The sequence below is a fragment of the Heliconius melpomene genome, chromosome 10 (assembly GCF_056956725.1).
Source record: "Heliconius melpomene rosina isolate 202511_hmr_F chromosome 10, ASM5695672v1, whole genome shotgun sequence".
In the NCBI taxonomy this organism is placed as follows: Eukaryota; Metazoa; Arthropoda; class Insecta; order Lepidoptera; family Nymphalidae; genus Heliconius; species Heliconius melpomene.
Window position 1 is genome coordinate 1,971,899 of NC_140398.1, and position 15,845 is coordinate 1,987,743.

Consider the following 15,845-nt stretch of genomic DNA (forward strand, 5'->3'; position numbering starts at 1 on the left):
TAAATGCGACGATTGTGGGTTCGATTCCCACTCGAGGGAATGAAATACTTCCCAAGCAAAGCGCGGCGTTGAATTCCGCCACTCAACACCAATGCTTCTAGAATTTGGTAAACAATGAAGAACGAAATGACAGCACTATGTACTCCCTCTTCTTACCTTGTTATATATGCGGGATACAGCATGAAGCTAAAAAATACTTTGTACTGAAATCAGTACAAAGTAATCAGTCACGTACAAAGTATTACTTATTAAATGGATTAGTGTCACTCCCATACCCCCCCCCCCCTTACATTTCATTTTTTTTTAGACTACATAGTCTAAAGTTAAAAGTTAAATTAATTCTTGCTTTATAAAAATTTATACAAAATATAAACAATATTAAAAAATAAATATTTTAAGTTGCCATTGTTACGTTTACATTGACAGTTGACGTACACATTTTAAATTAACTTTTATTGAGTCCATGTATTTACATTAAATTGAATTACTACAATCATATATTTTTATTTTTTATTGTTATGGAAGTGCCTCGTCAAAAGATACCTAAAGATGGACCTGGACCGAGGGGAGTACCAGATTGTTATTACGTAAGTTAATGTTTTTCTTGAGTTGAGTGTTTACGTTTTGTATTTTACATTGTGCTTAGTAATATACATAGTAACAAATAATATTAGTTTTAAATAATGTATAAATATTGATTATTATTTGATTTTTTTAATTGAGACCGTGAGGAATGAATTATTTTCAATTCTCCGATTGGATAGACTTACGGTACACACACAGCACTAAGTTCCGCTCTCTATCTCAAAGAGTGGTGTTTCAAACGGTTTTTCTTAATACTAGGTCCATTTGCCTAACTTACTATTGCTTGAAAAGCTAAATAAATTTTATTATTTTATAATATATTGTTTACATGATAATGTTCAATAAACGCAATCACCAAAAATTATAAACATCAATTTACTTTAGTAATCTCTATGAGGGTATAACATCATAGACAGTTATAACAAGTATAACTTCTTCAGACGTCACGCGTCCTCAATTCCACATTTCGTTACGTAAAATTTGTCAAGAAACTGCGAACTGAAGAAGAGGAACAAAGGAGAGGCGCAGAGAATAAGCTCAAAGAGTTAAAAGATAAACAGAACAGTGATTTCTTTATACGATGTGATAGAAGGTAGTTATCAAAACTACAGGTATTTCTGTGTTTTTAGTGATGTTCCATACTAACGAAGGAAATTTATTTTAAAATATAGCAGGACTCGAATCCGCACATGTTGTTGATTATCCAAGCGCTCTAGCTAACTAACAATATCAATATATGTATATGTGTTTTAAGCTCAAATAGGATGCTTATCTTTGAGTAGTTTATAATTTCGATATCCATATAAGCAAACTTAGTCCTGTATTTATAAATCGTTCTCAAGTTCGAGGTCGATCTTGAGATACCGTCGAATGAAAATGGCGTCTCAATTTGCGCTTTGGCTCTAGATATCCAAATATTCCAAGTATTTATAATTTAGTGAATGTTTTATTTATTTAATACTTATAATTTTATGTTCAATTATATTAGATCTCTTATAAACAATGTGGCTCGCCGAGTCGACTTGTGCATGGCGTCATATCAAGAAGACTTGAAAGAAAAACGGAAAAGGTGAATCTGTTTTAATTTGGTTAGGTAATCAGTTGTTATTTTTAATGGATGGCTATATGAAACTAAATATATAAAATACCTTAAAAATATACTTGGATAAATATATTTAAAAAAAAAAAGGTTATTTGAAGAATAAAGTGCCATAGCATGCTTAAAAATTAATAAATATAATGTACAGTTTGTATTTTCGGTCGGTCGGATTTTCGGTCATATACCATTTACTATTGTTAGTCAGTATAACTTTATTTATAAAATCAAATGTCTTATTGTATTATTCAGTAAATAACTTTTCATTTTTTCGCTTTGGTGTCGAGGTGAAGCGAGGCGACGAGTTTCGTCACTCAACACGCAATGCCTTTAGAATTCGGTGGAAAGAGGGAATTAGAGTTTCTTAACACAAGGTTCCCCCTGCCTACCCAGTTTATAATTATGTGGGAAAGAGCGTGACAGCTAAAAAGAATAAAAGTAAAATACCTTTTAAGCTCCTACATAGTAAGTTAATAATAATAAAATTATCCAACAGACTTATCGATCTATACCAACATGAAGAAGAGGCGAACATTCGTAAGTTCATAGAGCAAGCCCAAGCAGGCACTGAAGCTATATGGCAAGACAAAATGAACAGATTGCAATATTTATTGGAAAAACGTAAGAAAGAACATGAAGAGAAGTACAAAGATACCCCTCTGTTAGTAAAATACCTAACTATAGAATATTTTTCTGAAAAACCTCTAGAAGCATAGTTAGGATGTGTTTGTAATGACATATTATTTATATTTAATATGGTTGTAGACGTCATGGTCGCGGTGTGTAATTGTAAATGCAAGGACTGAGGGTTCGATACCTACCGGAAAAATAGTAATTTTTATTACTTCACTCTCTGGTAATAAGACAAAATGCGGTTTTGTGTTCCGTCACATAACAAGCAATGTCCCGAAAATTAGACGGGGCGAGCGAGCTTCGTATACCATAAAAAAGTATATTACTTATCTAGTTTTTTTAAATATTTAAATTTAGGTCAAAATGCGTTCACGTGCTTCCCTGTATATACAAACTGAGAGCAAAAGAAGCTCAAGAAATACAACTTTATCAAATAAAAGAGAAGCAAGCGAGGAAAATGGCGGAGATCGAATTCAATAAGATGTGGCATGAAGTTGCTATGAGAGAGTCCGATGCCTTGGTAAAGGCAATTTCTTTTAAATTATATCTAAAAATGGTTGACAATTCTGATTTAGTTTAAAATGTCTTGATTTGCGCTAAAGAATTAATACCTAATTTATTTTTAAATGTTATTGACAAGCTACGAAAAATTTATTAAGAAATTTATAAAATTTTTAACGTGGTGTCGAACCAACGTGGTGTCTATTTAAAGCTGCCCAACCGCCAATTAATTATATAAAGTCAAAGATGTGGGTTGGATTCCCACTTGAGGTAATAAATTATTTTTAAGCTAAATAACCTTGCTATGTTCTGGTAATAAAATTAAAATGTGACGTACAGCACGCAATTTCTTGAAAATTCGGTGGATGGAAAACGGAATGTTTTAACACTAGGTTTCCACTATATGTTACATATGATACTTTTGCATTTCTTTAAATATGCATATATGAAATGATACTTAACATCTAGTATATGAAATATATATACTTATATATATTATATCTTTTTTTATTTCTTATTCATATTTCAAGGCCGCACGAATGGAACAAGACGCTATAGAGCGTCTGAGAAGAGATCTAGATTGTAAACAATACACAGATTATCAATTACAAGAGAGAAAGAAACAAAAGGAGAAAGAAAAAGAATTGTTGATACAAGAAGCTAAACGATTCAAAGCTTTGTGGGACGCTGATTTAAAGAAAGAGGAGGAAGGTAGTTTTAACCTAATTTGTTTAATATTTTACTGATTATTACTTATATGTATAATATTGGTTTTTTATTTTTGAAGATAACTGTAGATAGATTATGCAGATTTGATTTTAGGATTTTTTAAATCCTTATTTCCGAGTGAACAGTGCGCAAAAGTTCAGAAAACGTTGTGGCCGACGAATTCACGGAAAACGAAAATTTTGTGTCAAGTGACTGCATAAAAGTGTTTCTGTAACAATTAAGTACCTCTTAAATAAATAAATAAATAAATTAACGAAATAAATTCACACTTTAAAATTTTTTTAGTCTCAGTTTTTATATAGTTGGCATGACGACGAGATGACATTTTTATGGCATATTTACTTACAATTAGATTAAAATATAAAATATATTTTTATTCCTACTAATTAAGACAAACAATATATTGTATATGTAGGTATATATTCTTTGTTTAGCTCTTACTTATCAGCTTAGCTTTCTGTCCCTGACTTAGCAAGAAGGGACCTGGGAACCTAAGTCACTCCGTTCTCATTAAGACACTTCCGTTCCTCACTTTTCTTTAAATTTTGGAGGTTTTGCGTGGTGTGTGACTCAACTCAACACCACGTATTTGGCTCAATTATTATACAACCATATTAAAATAAATTTATAGCTGAAAACCAAAGAGCGGAACAACGCAAAGAAACAGCAAGAGAAAGAAAACAAATGATAGAACAAAGACAAGAAGTGTTAGCGAAGCAAATGAAAGAAGCCAAAATCATATCGGACACGTGGGACTCCTTGGCCGGACAAGGGATGGCTGATGATTTGGCTAAAATTGAATTGAGAAAGCAGAAAGAGGTTTTATTTTATTTTGTATTTGATCTTTTGTTTTATTTTAAGCCAGACGTGGCGCAGGTTTCGATCTTCACACGAGGAAATGAAATATTTATTTAAATTTATATCTTCATTTATTCGCTCTGGTGTCGCAAAGCGCGGCGTTGAGTTCCGCCACTCGTCGTACAATGCCTGCAGAATTTGGCGAAAAATGCGAAACAAGCAAAATGGGAAGACACTCCGTTTTCTGTGTGTGAAAGATACAACGCTAAGCTGCTGGAACCTCTATTTGGTATATTTCCGAATAATAATGGCCATGTTTAAAAACAGCTTTTGTTTAACAGACAGACATGTTTATGTCAATATTTACGTAACTAAGTATATGATGTAGATGTGACGTAACATTAAAATCTTGTGTTCTATGTGTAATAGTCCTTTATCAGGGACAGTAAAATGAGAGCATATTGTCGAAATACGTTGTTCTCCATTTTGCGAATGAGTATTAATTAATGTTATTCCAATTTATCGAACCCTTAACCGCTTAATTAAAGAACACAATAATTGTTTATAAAACATCTTAAGTAATTCTTTTTTCAAGAATCATATATTTTATAATAATCTTCACAGAGAGACATGGACGAATGCAACAAACGTTTAATAGAACTAAAAGAACAATATGTAGAATTCGAAAGAACCGCCGACAAGCCGATGGCGGACGAAGCTAAGAGACAACAAGAATATACAGATGCTAAACGATGCGAATATTTAGCGTGGGCGCAGAAAACAAATAGAGTTAGTGCTTTATTTTTATTTTAAGAAAAAAAATGTGATGCGATCGCTTCGCTCGTCAACCCGTGCTGTCTTCGCTCGCTATAATAAAGAAGAATAAATCTGGTAATTTTTGCTACTTACTATACAAAAAAAATCTGTAATATGTGTAATCATATTATGTTTTAATGTGTGTTCACATAAATGAATATGGTGGGTGTGCAATATAAAATTAATAGTTTGGTTATTCGTAAATGTTCTTTAAAAAGTTTTTTTTTTATATAAAAACAATATTAAAGATTTGTTAATGGTAGATAGTTTTGTTATATTTTTTATAAAATACACAACTACTTATATATAATTATAATAATTATATCTCAATCAATTAAACCCGGAAAGATCAAACGAACAATACTGAATAGATACGCGACAAGGATGCTAATTATTTATAATATCTTGGACTAATTTAACCTTTCCTTTTCCCATTACTTCCTTGGGCATGACTCAGATGATCTAATTATTTAGTTCAATGCATTCAACATGAGTTTTTTTTTAAGTTTTATATTAAGCGAATCTAAATTTTTTTGAAGAAATCATGAACTAACTGTAATTATTATATATATTTTTTTTAATTTGTTAACGTTGGAATGGATCCAATACTAACTTTGTCTTTTATTTATAGTTCATAAAGTGAATGTCCTAGCATGAAGATAGTAAGTTTATGAACCTAAATTAAGTTTTTGAACTTAAGTTTATGAACCACAACTTTGTAGTTCGGTTTGTAATTAAATCGTTATATTGAGGTTTTTTTATATTTTTCACGAAGGTATAGCAAGATAATCGAACATAAGCAGCGTTAAGACACTTCGTTCCCCAATTCCCGTCATTTTAAGAAATCGACAAAATGATGAAAATTTTTAATTAAAAATCTAAATGTAAAATTAATAATATTCTTTCAATTAAATTATGTTTATAGGAAGTACGTAAAGCGATGATAGATCAAATTCACGAAAGGCAAGAAGCAAGAGATATTCTCAAAGAGAAGATTAAAGAACAAGATGAATATCACAGACAATTGTTCAATCAAATACAAGAACTTGTCGACCATAAACAAGTAACTGATGCACAGACAAGGAAACATCATCAGAAGGAGTTACTTGATCAGATAGAATATAATAAACTGTTGAAGGTATTTTGTTTTGTTATTAATTTAACTGTTATATGTGTTGTTTTATTTTATATAAATTATACTAATTTATTAATTTTGAAAATTATAAGAAACCCATATAAACTATTATTCAAAACATATTATGTATAACATATTTCGACCGAAATATGTCTTATAAGTGTGAGGATCGAAAAGTAGCTAATTATGATCGTCACCCATTTTCTCAAATTTCACATAGTAGATAAAGATAACATAGGACATTCTCCGCTCTCTGCTTTGAGAGGAAAAGTCTCGTGTCGAGTAGCGGAACTCAATGCCACATTTTATCTCACCGAGAGGGAAAATGAATGGGGATCGAACCCACAATCACTGCAGTCCGAAACTCCAGTCCGAAGCTCTGTCCCACGACGGATTTTTCTAAAAATATTTTCTTCAAAAAACTCTTTTAAGCCATAGACAGTTTAATAATTAATTTGTTAATCATGTTATCAATTGTTAGGAGCGCGCTCGTCAAGAAGAGTTAGATCAAATAAAGAAATGTCAGATCGCTACTGAAGAATATCAGAAGGATATGAACAAAATGCTGTGCAGGTAATTTTTTATAGTTCAATGCTGTATTCCCTATGTAGCACGGTAGGTAACGGAGACCTAATGGGAAGATATTCGGTTCTCTCTTTTCTGAATGAAATCTATAAAGTAGATATTAAAATATATCTGCCTGACTTTATCTAAAATTTGAACCTATAATCAATAAAACTGATACCGTCATCTGATGGCGTATTTTAAATAAACAACCTGCGTCACACGAGTTATTGTTTTTAATAAATTGTGAATTAATATTCTAATCGTATAATACGTGACGCTTAGGTGACACGTGTGACAATATTTAAGGCTGGATACAAACGAAATTTGATTAAAATTTAAATAGCTTGATATTGTATAATTAAATAAATATAATATGTATAGAAAAATCTTACTAGGTAAAGTTTGAATCGAACAAGTGATTCTTTTATTCAGCTTCACGCTGAAAAAAGGCATAGTGAAGACATAGTGGAAACCTAGTGCTAAGACACTCCGTTTCCATAAAGCAACTTCCATTCCTTACCCACTTTCCGCTGTATTTTCGGCCTTCTATGTGCAGAATACAACGTTACACAAAAAAAGTAGCTACTTTATAATTACGGATGGCGTAAATTAATAATTTATACAGATAATTAAATAGTACCACTTAGTACCAACTTATTATATTCAATGTAAAATGTGACTCAACAAAAATAAATGATATCGTGACGAAATCAAGAACAAGGTACACAGATTAAGAGGATGTTTCCGCTTGAAACAAACATTTATTATAGAAACAAATAGGTACCTACATTTTGGACGGGAATGAATTTTTTTATCGAGTTTTCGTGGCGTCACGTTCGCATACACGGTGTCTCGTTGGATAATATTTTTTATTACGTTTGATACATCTTTACGTAACTAGAATTGGGCGGTAAGTGTTTAGGACTGGGATCTCAGGTTCCCTCTGCCTATCCTGTAATGTGCGTGATACAACGTGAAGCTATAAACAAAACAACAAAAAAATCTAGTATCATGACTCCCTGTTTTCTAAGGGCAGCTGAATTTTAAAGACATTACGAGTTGATTAGTGAAACTGAGCGTCGTTTTTTGTCTTGTTTCTAGAGCGAGGAAGTAAAAATTATTAAATATTTCATTCCTCCGAGTGGAAATCGAACCCACAACCATCACGTTTACAGTCACACGCTTATAGCTCGGCTAAGCTATAATTTTTTTATAATTGTAAAAATATTTTTGCAGACCATTCTTCAGTGATCAAGTACATCCCTTTATGAAGCAAGTGGCTAAAGGATTGACAATGAAAGAGAAATGTCCTTGCTCCAAGCCTGATTATTGTAAATAATATATTGTTGTTTTAAATTGTGATTGAATATATTTTTCGAAATTTGTTTGATTTTTGTTATAATCTGTACCTATATTGAGATAAAAGTGGTTATTTATATTACTCGAAAAATATGTCTAGGTAGAAGTAACTTAAAATGTACTTTTATGGATTTAATTTCATATTGCTGTTATACAATTCACTATAATTTACAATCTTGTTAGACTTTTTAAAATGAGATATTAAAAATATAATCGTAGTTTGTAAGCAACCCAATATCTATGGGTAAAACCTACATCTGAAGTGTTCAAAATTGTCAGTTCTATACCATTAAACATGACTTATACAGCACAAGTTCCTATAGGAATACTACCTACTTAATTGATAAAATATTTTTTGGAAAGGCTGTTTGAGGTGTCGTAAGTCGTCCTGCCAGTCGTAAATACGACGGCTGTGTGTCTGATTCTCACTCGGAGAATTAAATATTTTATATTTTCATTTTGCGTGGTGAGTAGCGGAACTCAACGCCGCGCTATTCCCTTAGTGCCAGAGTGAAGAAATGAGAATATTAAAAAATAACGATGTGCCCCTGCACCACGGCAACCTCAATGACTAAAATATACTTATGCCAATTCAAATAAACTAAGTGCACAAATAAAAAAATTAAAGAACCCAAATACCTGGAAAACCTAATAAAAAACATTCTAAACAACGCGTAACCTGCGCTACCTGCCCCTGACATTGTTCTAATCTTTCGACTTATCTTAACTCTAAATCTCAACTTAGCTTACCTACGACTTACGATACAAGCAAGAACAAGTACTCTAGTGCTTTAGTATGAGTCTCACGTCGTGCCAGCGATATACTTGTCGATAAATGAACATCATGATAAGCTTTGTACACTTAGAGACATTTTGTTACAAGAATAAAAGCGAAGCTGTAATTTTTATACTTTGAAAAATGCTTAATGTGTTATAAGTAATTGAGTTCATCGAGAAAATTAAAAATACAAGATATTTTAATTCTTTCAAAGACAAAAAGACAATTGTTGCTTCTTTTCTATATTGTATAGGTACCATTAGGCTCAGTTATTTTATATACAAATCTATGGGGATGTTATTGGTTCTTTACTTTGTCATATCAATATGTACTAACAAATGAATAGAAGGATGTACTCAGACTACCTAAATGAATACAAATTAGCAAAAAAAATACTGAGAAAATATCTTTACTAACAATTAATTAAAAACGAATTAACCTCCCATTAGTTAAAAAACGAAAAGTTCTCACACTGGGGCCATTGTTCGAAATGAAGGAAGCTTTAACTCGTAGTCGTAAAGATTTTTTATATAAATTTTGTATATAAAATCGTAGTCAATAAAAAACAATAAGCCACGAGAACCGTACTCGAATAACAATGCCTTCCTTTTAGTCTGTCAATGACTGTACATTCGAGCGAACATTTTCCTCTAGGAAGGAACTTAATTTATGCCAATAAAAATATACTTATTACAAAGGCAGCCTGTAACGCCGTGATTTCGTTGTAGAATTTTCCTTAAACAAGACGAACTATATAAGGATTCCATTTCCGACGTCTCAGCACAGTCTTAGCGTGGCATTTGAAAATGCATACAAAACTAGTGATACTGTTTACTTTTGTGTGTGCGGTTGTGAGTCATGATGTTTCAATTGGAAGAAGCACTGGGGGCAGGAAGATATTCGATGAGATCAGACAAGCTAATCCAGCTATTTGGAGGCAAATTGAAAATGTTACAATCATAGCTCCCAGCGATGAAATTATCAGCGGAGTGGTTGTGACAGATATGAGGCCAGATAAAGACGGAGATGCACAAATCGTCGATGGTGGAGAAGGCAAAGATAAGGTCACTATAGAACTTAAGAGCCCAACGGTTTTACGTGGCTACGAGTTCCACTTGGAAGTGTACACTGTGTCTAGTACGAAATATTCGGATGGTGAAGAAAATTTCAGTGCTCCTGCTGATGAATCAAACTCGGAACCCGAAAATAAGGAATCAACGACTTTAAGTGAAATCGATGGCAGTGGAGACCATAGTACTAGTGAAATACCTGCAACTAAACTTCCTGAAAATTCCAATAAAGACGTCCCAAATTTTATTGGTAAAGACTTAAATGAAAATATTAGACCAGCACGAAGAATAAATGAAGAAGAAATTGATTATGATAAAACTGAAAATCTTGATGAATCTTCCGCAACTACAACTGAAGTCAGTGAAGCAAGTTCAACTACTCAACTACCTGAAAATACAGAACAAGATGCACCTGCAATCATTGGACAAGATTCAAGTGAAAATATTAGATCTTCACGTGACACAAATGACAGTGAGGAAAATGACCCTCAAATAAGTAACTTTGAGGATGTAACAAGTGATAGTGACGTAACAGAAGATGCAGAAGAAGCTACTACCACTGAATTACCTGAAAGTTCTAAAAATGACGCTTCTATTTTAGTTAGTGAAATAGCTAGACCGTCACGCGAAACAAGTGACGAAAATAACTCTGAAGAAAATGATTCCGGAGAATATGTCGACGTACCGTCTGTCATTGCAAGTGATGCTAGTACTACTGAATCGTCAAATCAAGACGAAACCACAACCGAACTTAATGTAAAAACAACGATTGAAGAAGAAGTATCTTCTGCTCCTGTTATGCTGGATAATTCTAAAAACATTCCCGATTTTCCATCATTAGATATTTTAGATATGATCAAAGAAAAAGAAGGTACACGACGCATTCGCCACACTGAAGAAAGAAACAGCCAGCAAACTGAAACACAGCAAAGCGCTACTGCTGAAATAAAAACAGATAATGAAAATCCTGAAATATCTTCTGAACCCAGTGTTAAATCTAATGACGAAGACATTATAGATTTAATGCCTCCTGAAATAGACGCATCTTATAATACTGAATTTTCAGATGGTGCACAAAGTGACGTATCCAATTCTGATGAAGATGATAACAATACGTCTACGACCGAATCTACTACCGATGCAAGCGATAAAAATGATGAAAATGTTAGTACTACCGAGTCTTCTTTAGAAGAACAAGCGAGAAATACTAGAAATACTGCTTTAAACAACGCAGATGTCGATTCTAATAATGTAGAAAAACCAAAAGAAGTTGAAGAAAAAGTAACATGCGGCTCAGATATGGGTAATAGGAATATCATAATGTTGAACGGAGATGCTTTAACAGAAGTCAGCGCAAGATTACGCTACGAAATACCAATTGTATTAATTTTGGCCACAGGTAATACTCCTACAATTAAAATTATTCTTGAAGACAATACTTCCGAAACAAAACCTAGCTTAGACAATATACAGCGGGATATTGAAATGACCGAAAATTCTGAAACTAACGAAGAAATACCAAAAAACATTGAAAACGCCGATTTAATTCCACCTTCAGAAGATTACGCACCAAAACCTGTCATGATATTTGAAAAATAACTGATTTTATTATGTCAGTATTAATAGTATTTATATTATAACTTATTTTATGTTAAGAGTTAAAATGAAACAACTTTAATGTTTAATACCCCTTTATTAAAATAAAACATAAAAAATATACACTATTTTTATTGCTATTTTGTCGTTTTTGTATTGAGCATAGTTTGAACTTTAATTGTGATGATAAAAAATATTCTATAATTAAGTCACTAATCACTCTACAATAAAAGTAATTGGTCCTTCAGTAATCAATACATGGGTATATTACATCACAAAAAAAATATAAAACATAATATTACTTGAAATTGCATAAACATAATATATTAAATATGACAGAAAAAATCAATTATAATATTAATATTATTGCTTTTATACTTTTATAAGTTTTAACAATAAGTGCGCAAATATCACATTAAAATTAACTATTATTTTTAGAAAACATATAAAAAAAATTATGTAGATGGATTCCACCCAGCTGGACCCCCGCCTCTTACAGAAACGGTCCAGGCGTAAAACAAATACAATTGCTTATAAATTATCTAAAATTATTTTCATTCCATAATGTAGAATAACATTAAAAAAGTAGTAAAAATTTATATAATACACTAAATAAACATACAAGTATAATTAACCAATAATTGAAAGACAAATATAACATAAATAGAATTACAACAACTGTACTTACTACAACTTTTTCAATTCATTTCTAGCTATAGAAATCTCGTCAATCTTTTAAATTCAATGTATATTAGTCACAGAAGTACTATAGAAGTTTTCCATTAAGATTCAATGTCACCTTTATTTATGTAAACTACTACTATAAATGCATTTTCAATGAATACCTGACATCATGGGGAAACCAAATTGACACTATAATTTGTTATAATTATAATTAAAAGTAATATATGCAACGTTTTATAGTAACAGTGATGTTTGGAGTGTGAAATATTTATGTAATGATAAATAAAAAATATATAGTTTGAGTTATAAGCAGTGTTTAAATTAATATTTCACTCAATACAAAAAACAAAAGTTTTTTAAATATAATATGGTGGTGATATATATTATTATTATTTACATGTATAACATATTAAATAGAACTAAAAACAAGTTTTTCTTATACATAACATTGTACTTAGGTGATACCTATTAAAAACAGTTGCCACAGAGTCGTTACATGTTCTATATTTTTATGGAATAAAAATATAGAATATATTTTTTTAATATGTTAACCTTTAAACATTACAATTTACAACATACAGTATGCAGAATTTTAATTGTCAACAATTGCATTGCAATGCAGAATTTTAATTGTTACATATCAAGTAAAATAGGTGTATTCATCTAAAATGTTATTTTAATATAAAATGGACACTGTAGTTAAAAATAATTAAGAATACTTTTTTTGTGTGTTACATAGCAATGTACAAAGAGAGAACCTAAGGACAGCTCGATTTTTTGAGACATTAGTTTTTGTGAGGTACAACTCGACACCACACTCTTTCTACCAGAATGTTGAAATCAAAATAGTTCTCTGGGATTTAACACATAATCCTCTGTGCCACAATGGCTTCTATTTATTTCCATATTAAGAAAACATGATTTTTATAATTTATCTTTATGTACTCAATTAACTTAAATTAAAATATAATATAAAATTAATATCAATATAATTTAACAGGTTATATTTTGTTTTGAGTTTGATTGCTTTATCGAAATTGCGAAGATTGCTTTCATCTATCTACCATCCCATATGAGAAAAACTATATGTATGTGAAAACTGATGTAAAGCTGAAAAGATATATTAGCTAATTTCTACCTAATGCTTGGGATTTTCTTCTACTTATTTATTTATTAAAATGTGTGTTATTTAAGTAAGTAACTGTTGAAATTCATGTATAATAATATGTATACCCACATTTCATATTAAATGTAATATTGATATGTAATAATTAATTAAATAAGCATTTAAATAAGTCATAAGTGTTATATTATAAAAAAAATATTGTTAGATGTCTGAAATTTTTTTTGGTAATTAAATTCATTAATATTATCTCAATGTTTTGCTTAATTATATTAAATTAAAATATATAAATTACTAAATCTAAAAAATATCAAAAATAAAAACAATTTGTATTGAAAATACATTGTAAACTCCATGTAATATCATAATTAAACATCAAACTCCCTAAAGCATGAAATTACCTAAAAAACTAGATGTGTAAATTGTTTTTTCTTATTTTGTTGTTTTATTATCTAGCTTATTACGATAATTTGTCCATTGTACAGTTGAGAAAAAATATCCTAAAATCAAGTTTGCTTATCCACCTACAACTTTAGGATGGTCATGATACATTACTGTACTGTATAGATGTACATGTAAATTTTATATTTTAAAAAAATTATAATTTTGCAGCTTCACACTGTATAATAATTTAGTAAAGGAAACTCAATAATGTTATCTAATGCACATCCCATGATACATTAATATTACATGGAATTAACACTATATTAGTATTTTATCAAGGAATGTAGAGAAATGCCTTCTGGAATATTCTTTTTACCATTTAAGTTTTCAAGTTCTATGATAACAAGACAGCCAAGGACATTTGCTTTACAATTTTGCAGTAATTTACTTGCAGCAGTAATAGTACCTCCAGTTGCTATTAAGTCATCAATGACTAAACATTTTAAATTCGGTTTCACTGCACTTTTTTGAACTTCTAAAATGTCCTGAAATAAATAACAAGAAAAAAAACATTCAGATTCTCTGACATTTCTAGTTATTTTTTTGCTTTATATTTTATTTTACATATAGCATGGAAAGCAGAAGCAAAACCTAGTGCTAAGACACTGAGTATGTTGAGTGGCAGAGCTCAGTTCCGTTTTCGGACTTTTTTTACCATAAGTATAAAGCATTAAAATCATATTAACAAATATACACTTACAGATCCATATTCCAAATCATACTTATAGGAGAATACATCCCCTGGCAGTTTTCCTTTCTTTCTAATAACAAGACATCCTATACCTAATTCAGCAGCTAAAGAGAATGCAAATAGAAACCCTCTGGATTCTATACCAACTATTGCTTCGACATCTGGATATTTTGTTCTAATAACGTTTACAAGTATATCTTGTAATAGTTTACAAGTTGTGCCATCTTGTAAAGCTGAAAATATATCCCTGAAAAAAAAAGAATTACATTTGTAAGTAATTTAGTGTGTGTGATGACTCATGACACAACACATCATTCACCTGTAAATGTGAAGGTTGGGGCTCGATTCCAACCTAAATTATATTAATTGCTTTGCTCTGGCAAATTAAAAAATTAAAAGGCAGCAGTGAGTCAATTGCTGTCACTCAATATGTAATGTCTGCACAATTGGGGAACAGGGTCTTACTCCAAAGGTTCCAACTCTGCTATAAGGGGGGCATAGAATGAAGTTAAACTTAATTTTGCACGCTTAACAATTTTATGTAATACAAACAATAATTGCATAAGTCTCGTGTTACAACGTTACTAAAAATTCTATAAGTATATATAAAAGTTAATTAAACTTCTAATAATATATTATATATTTAAGAAATAAAATTTTTACCAAAATAATATTCCTTCTTTAGGAAAATTGGGAAAACTTTTTATTTTCGATTGAAGTTGATTTATTTTCTCTTTCATGTCTGAATCCATCACGTGACAAAATAAAGTTACCTAGATTAACCAACAGAGCACCACAATGAACACTGATAACTTAAAACTATTTATATATATTTAAGTGTTATAAAATTATTACTTCAATAAAGTTTTATTGGTTATGTTTTGGTTTTGAATAAATGACAGATGACATTAATTAAAATAATTGCCATATAAGTTTTGGCTTTTACATCTATCTACGGCTTTAATGTCAGCACTTCAGCAGAAATGTTACCGACACACCAATCTAATTTTTACACAATTTTACAAAGAATTTATTTTAATTAAATTAGGGAACAATTTAATGAGTTTTATTATCACATTAAAACGAGCGAAGTCTGTGTGAATTCATCTCATATACACAATTTTACCAAATATGCTTAACTTATTGTACAGTAGAAACTCATCTTGTTTGCAATAAAAAATATTTTCTAAAACATCATTATGAAGTCCCTGTACCAGTATTTTTCTAATATTATTATGAA

The 15,845-nt window shown here is 30.7% G+C and overlaps 3 protein-coding genes across 3 annotated transcripts; 2 read left to right on the forward strand and 1 right to left on the reverse strand.

Moving 5' to 3' along the window:
* The first annotated feature begins 518 nt into the window (after window positions 1-518).
* On the forward strand, window positions 519-8,245 carry LOC146535124 (uncharacterized). Its single transcript, XM_085191137.1, has 11 exons — window positions 519-587; window positions 1,026-1,177; window positions 1,574-1,654; window positions 2,178-2,342; window positions 2,672-2,834; window positions 3,346-3,526; window positions 4,176-4,363; window positions 4,967-5,131; window positions 6,084-6,296; window positions 6,775-6,866; window positions 8,097-8,245. Exons 1-11 carry the CDS (start codon window positions 519-521, stop codon window positions 8,197-8,199), a joined length of 1,572 nt encoding a protein of 523 aa, XP_085047263.1. The 3' UTR covers window positions 8,200-8,245.
* Window positions 8,246-9,690: 1,445 nt separating this feature from the next.
* LOC146535125 (uncharacterized) lies at window positions 9,691-11,784 on the forward strand. Its single transcript, XM_085190858.1, has one exon. It carries the CDS (start codon window positions 9,804-9,806, stop codon window positions 11,664-11,666), a length of 1,863 nt encoding a protein of 620 aa, XP_085046984.1. The 5' UTR covers window positions 9,691-9,803; the 3' UTR covers window positions 11,667-11,784.
* Aprt (adenine phosphoribosyltransferase) lies at window positions 11,741-15,491 on the reverse strand. The gene is made up of 3 exons (XM_085190859.1): window positions 15,269-15,491; window positions 14,615-14,852; window positions 11,741-14,399 (listed from the first exon to the last, which is right to left on the reverse strand). Exons 1-3 carry the CDS (start codon window positions 15,355-15,357, stop codon window positions 14,178-14,180), a joined length of 549 nt encoding a protein of 182 aa, XP_085046985.1. The 5' UTR covers window positions 15,358-15,491; the 3' UTR covers window positions 11,741-14,177.
* Between the last annotated feature and the right edge of the window lie 354 nt (window positions 15,492-15,845).

What these genes read in the sequence shown, in the direction of transcription:
- LOC146535124 (XM_085191137.1), top strand. Translation starts at nt 519, where the DNA reads ATGGAAGTGCCTCGTCAAAAGATACCTAAAGATGGACCTGGACCGAGG. An exon ending in TTTATACGATGTGATAGAAG is followed by an intron (nt 1,178 to 1,573) that starts GTAGTTATCAAA and finishes CAATTATATTAG; the next exon opens with ATCTCTTATAAACAATGTGG. An exon ending in TTGAAAGAAAAACGGAAAAG is followed by an intron (nt 1,655 to 2,177) that starts GTGAATCTGTTT and finishes ATTATCCAACAG; the next exon opens with ACTTATCGATCTATACCAAC.
- LOC146535125 (XM_085190858.1), top strand. Translation starts at nt 9,804, where the DNA reads ATGCATACAAAACTAGTGATACTGTTTACTTTTGTGTGTGCGGTTGTG.
- Aprt (XM_085190859.1), bottom strand. Translation starts at nt 15,357, where the DNA reads ATGGATTCAGACATGAAAGAGAAAATAAATCAACTTCAATCGAAAATA. An exon ending in AAAGAAGGAATATTATTTTG is followed by an intron (nt 14,853 to 15,268) that starts GTAAAAATTTTA and finishes TTTTTTTTTCAG; the next exon opens with GGATATATTTTCAGCTTTAC. An exon ending in ATGATTTGGAATATGGATCT is followed by an intron (nt 14,400 to 14,614) that starts GTAAGTGTATAT and finishes TATTTATTTCAG; the next exon opens with GACATTTTAGAAGTTCAAAA.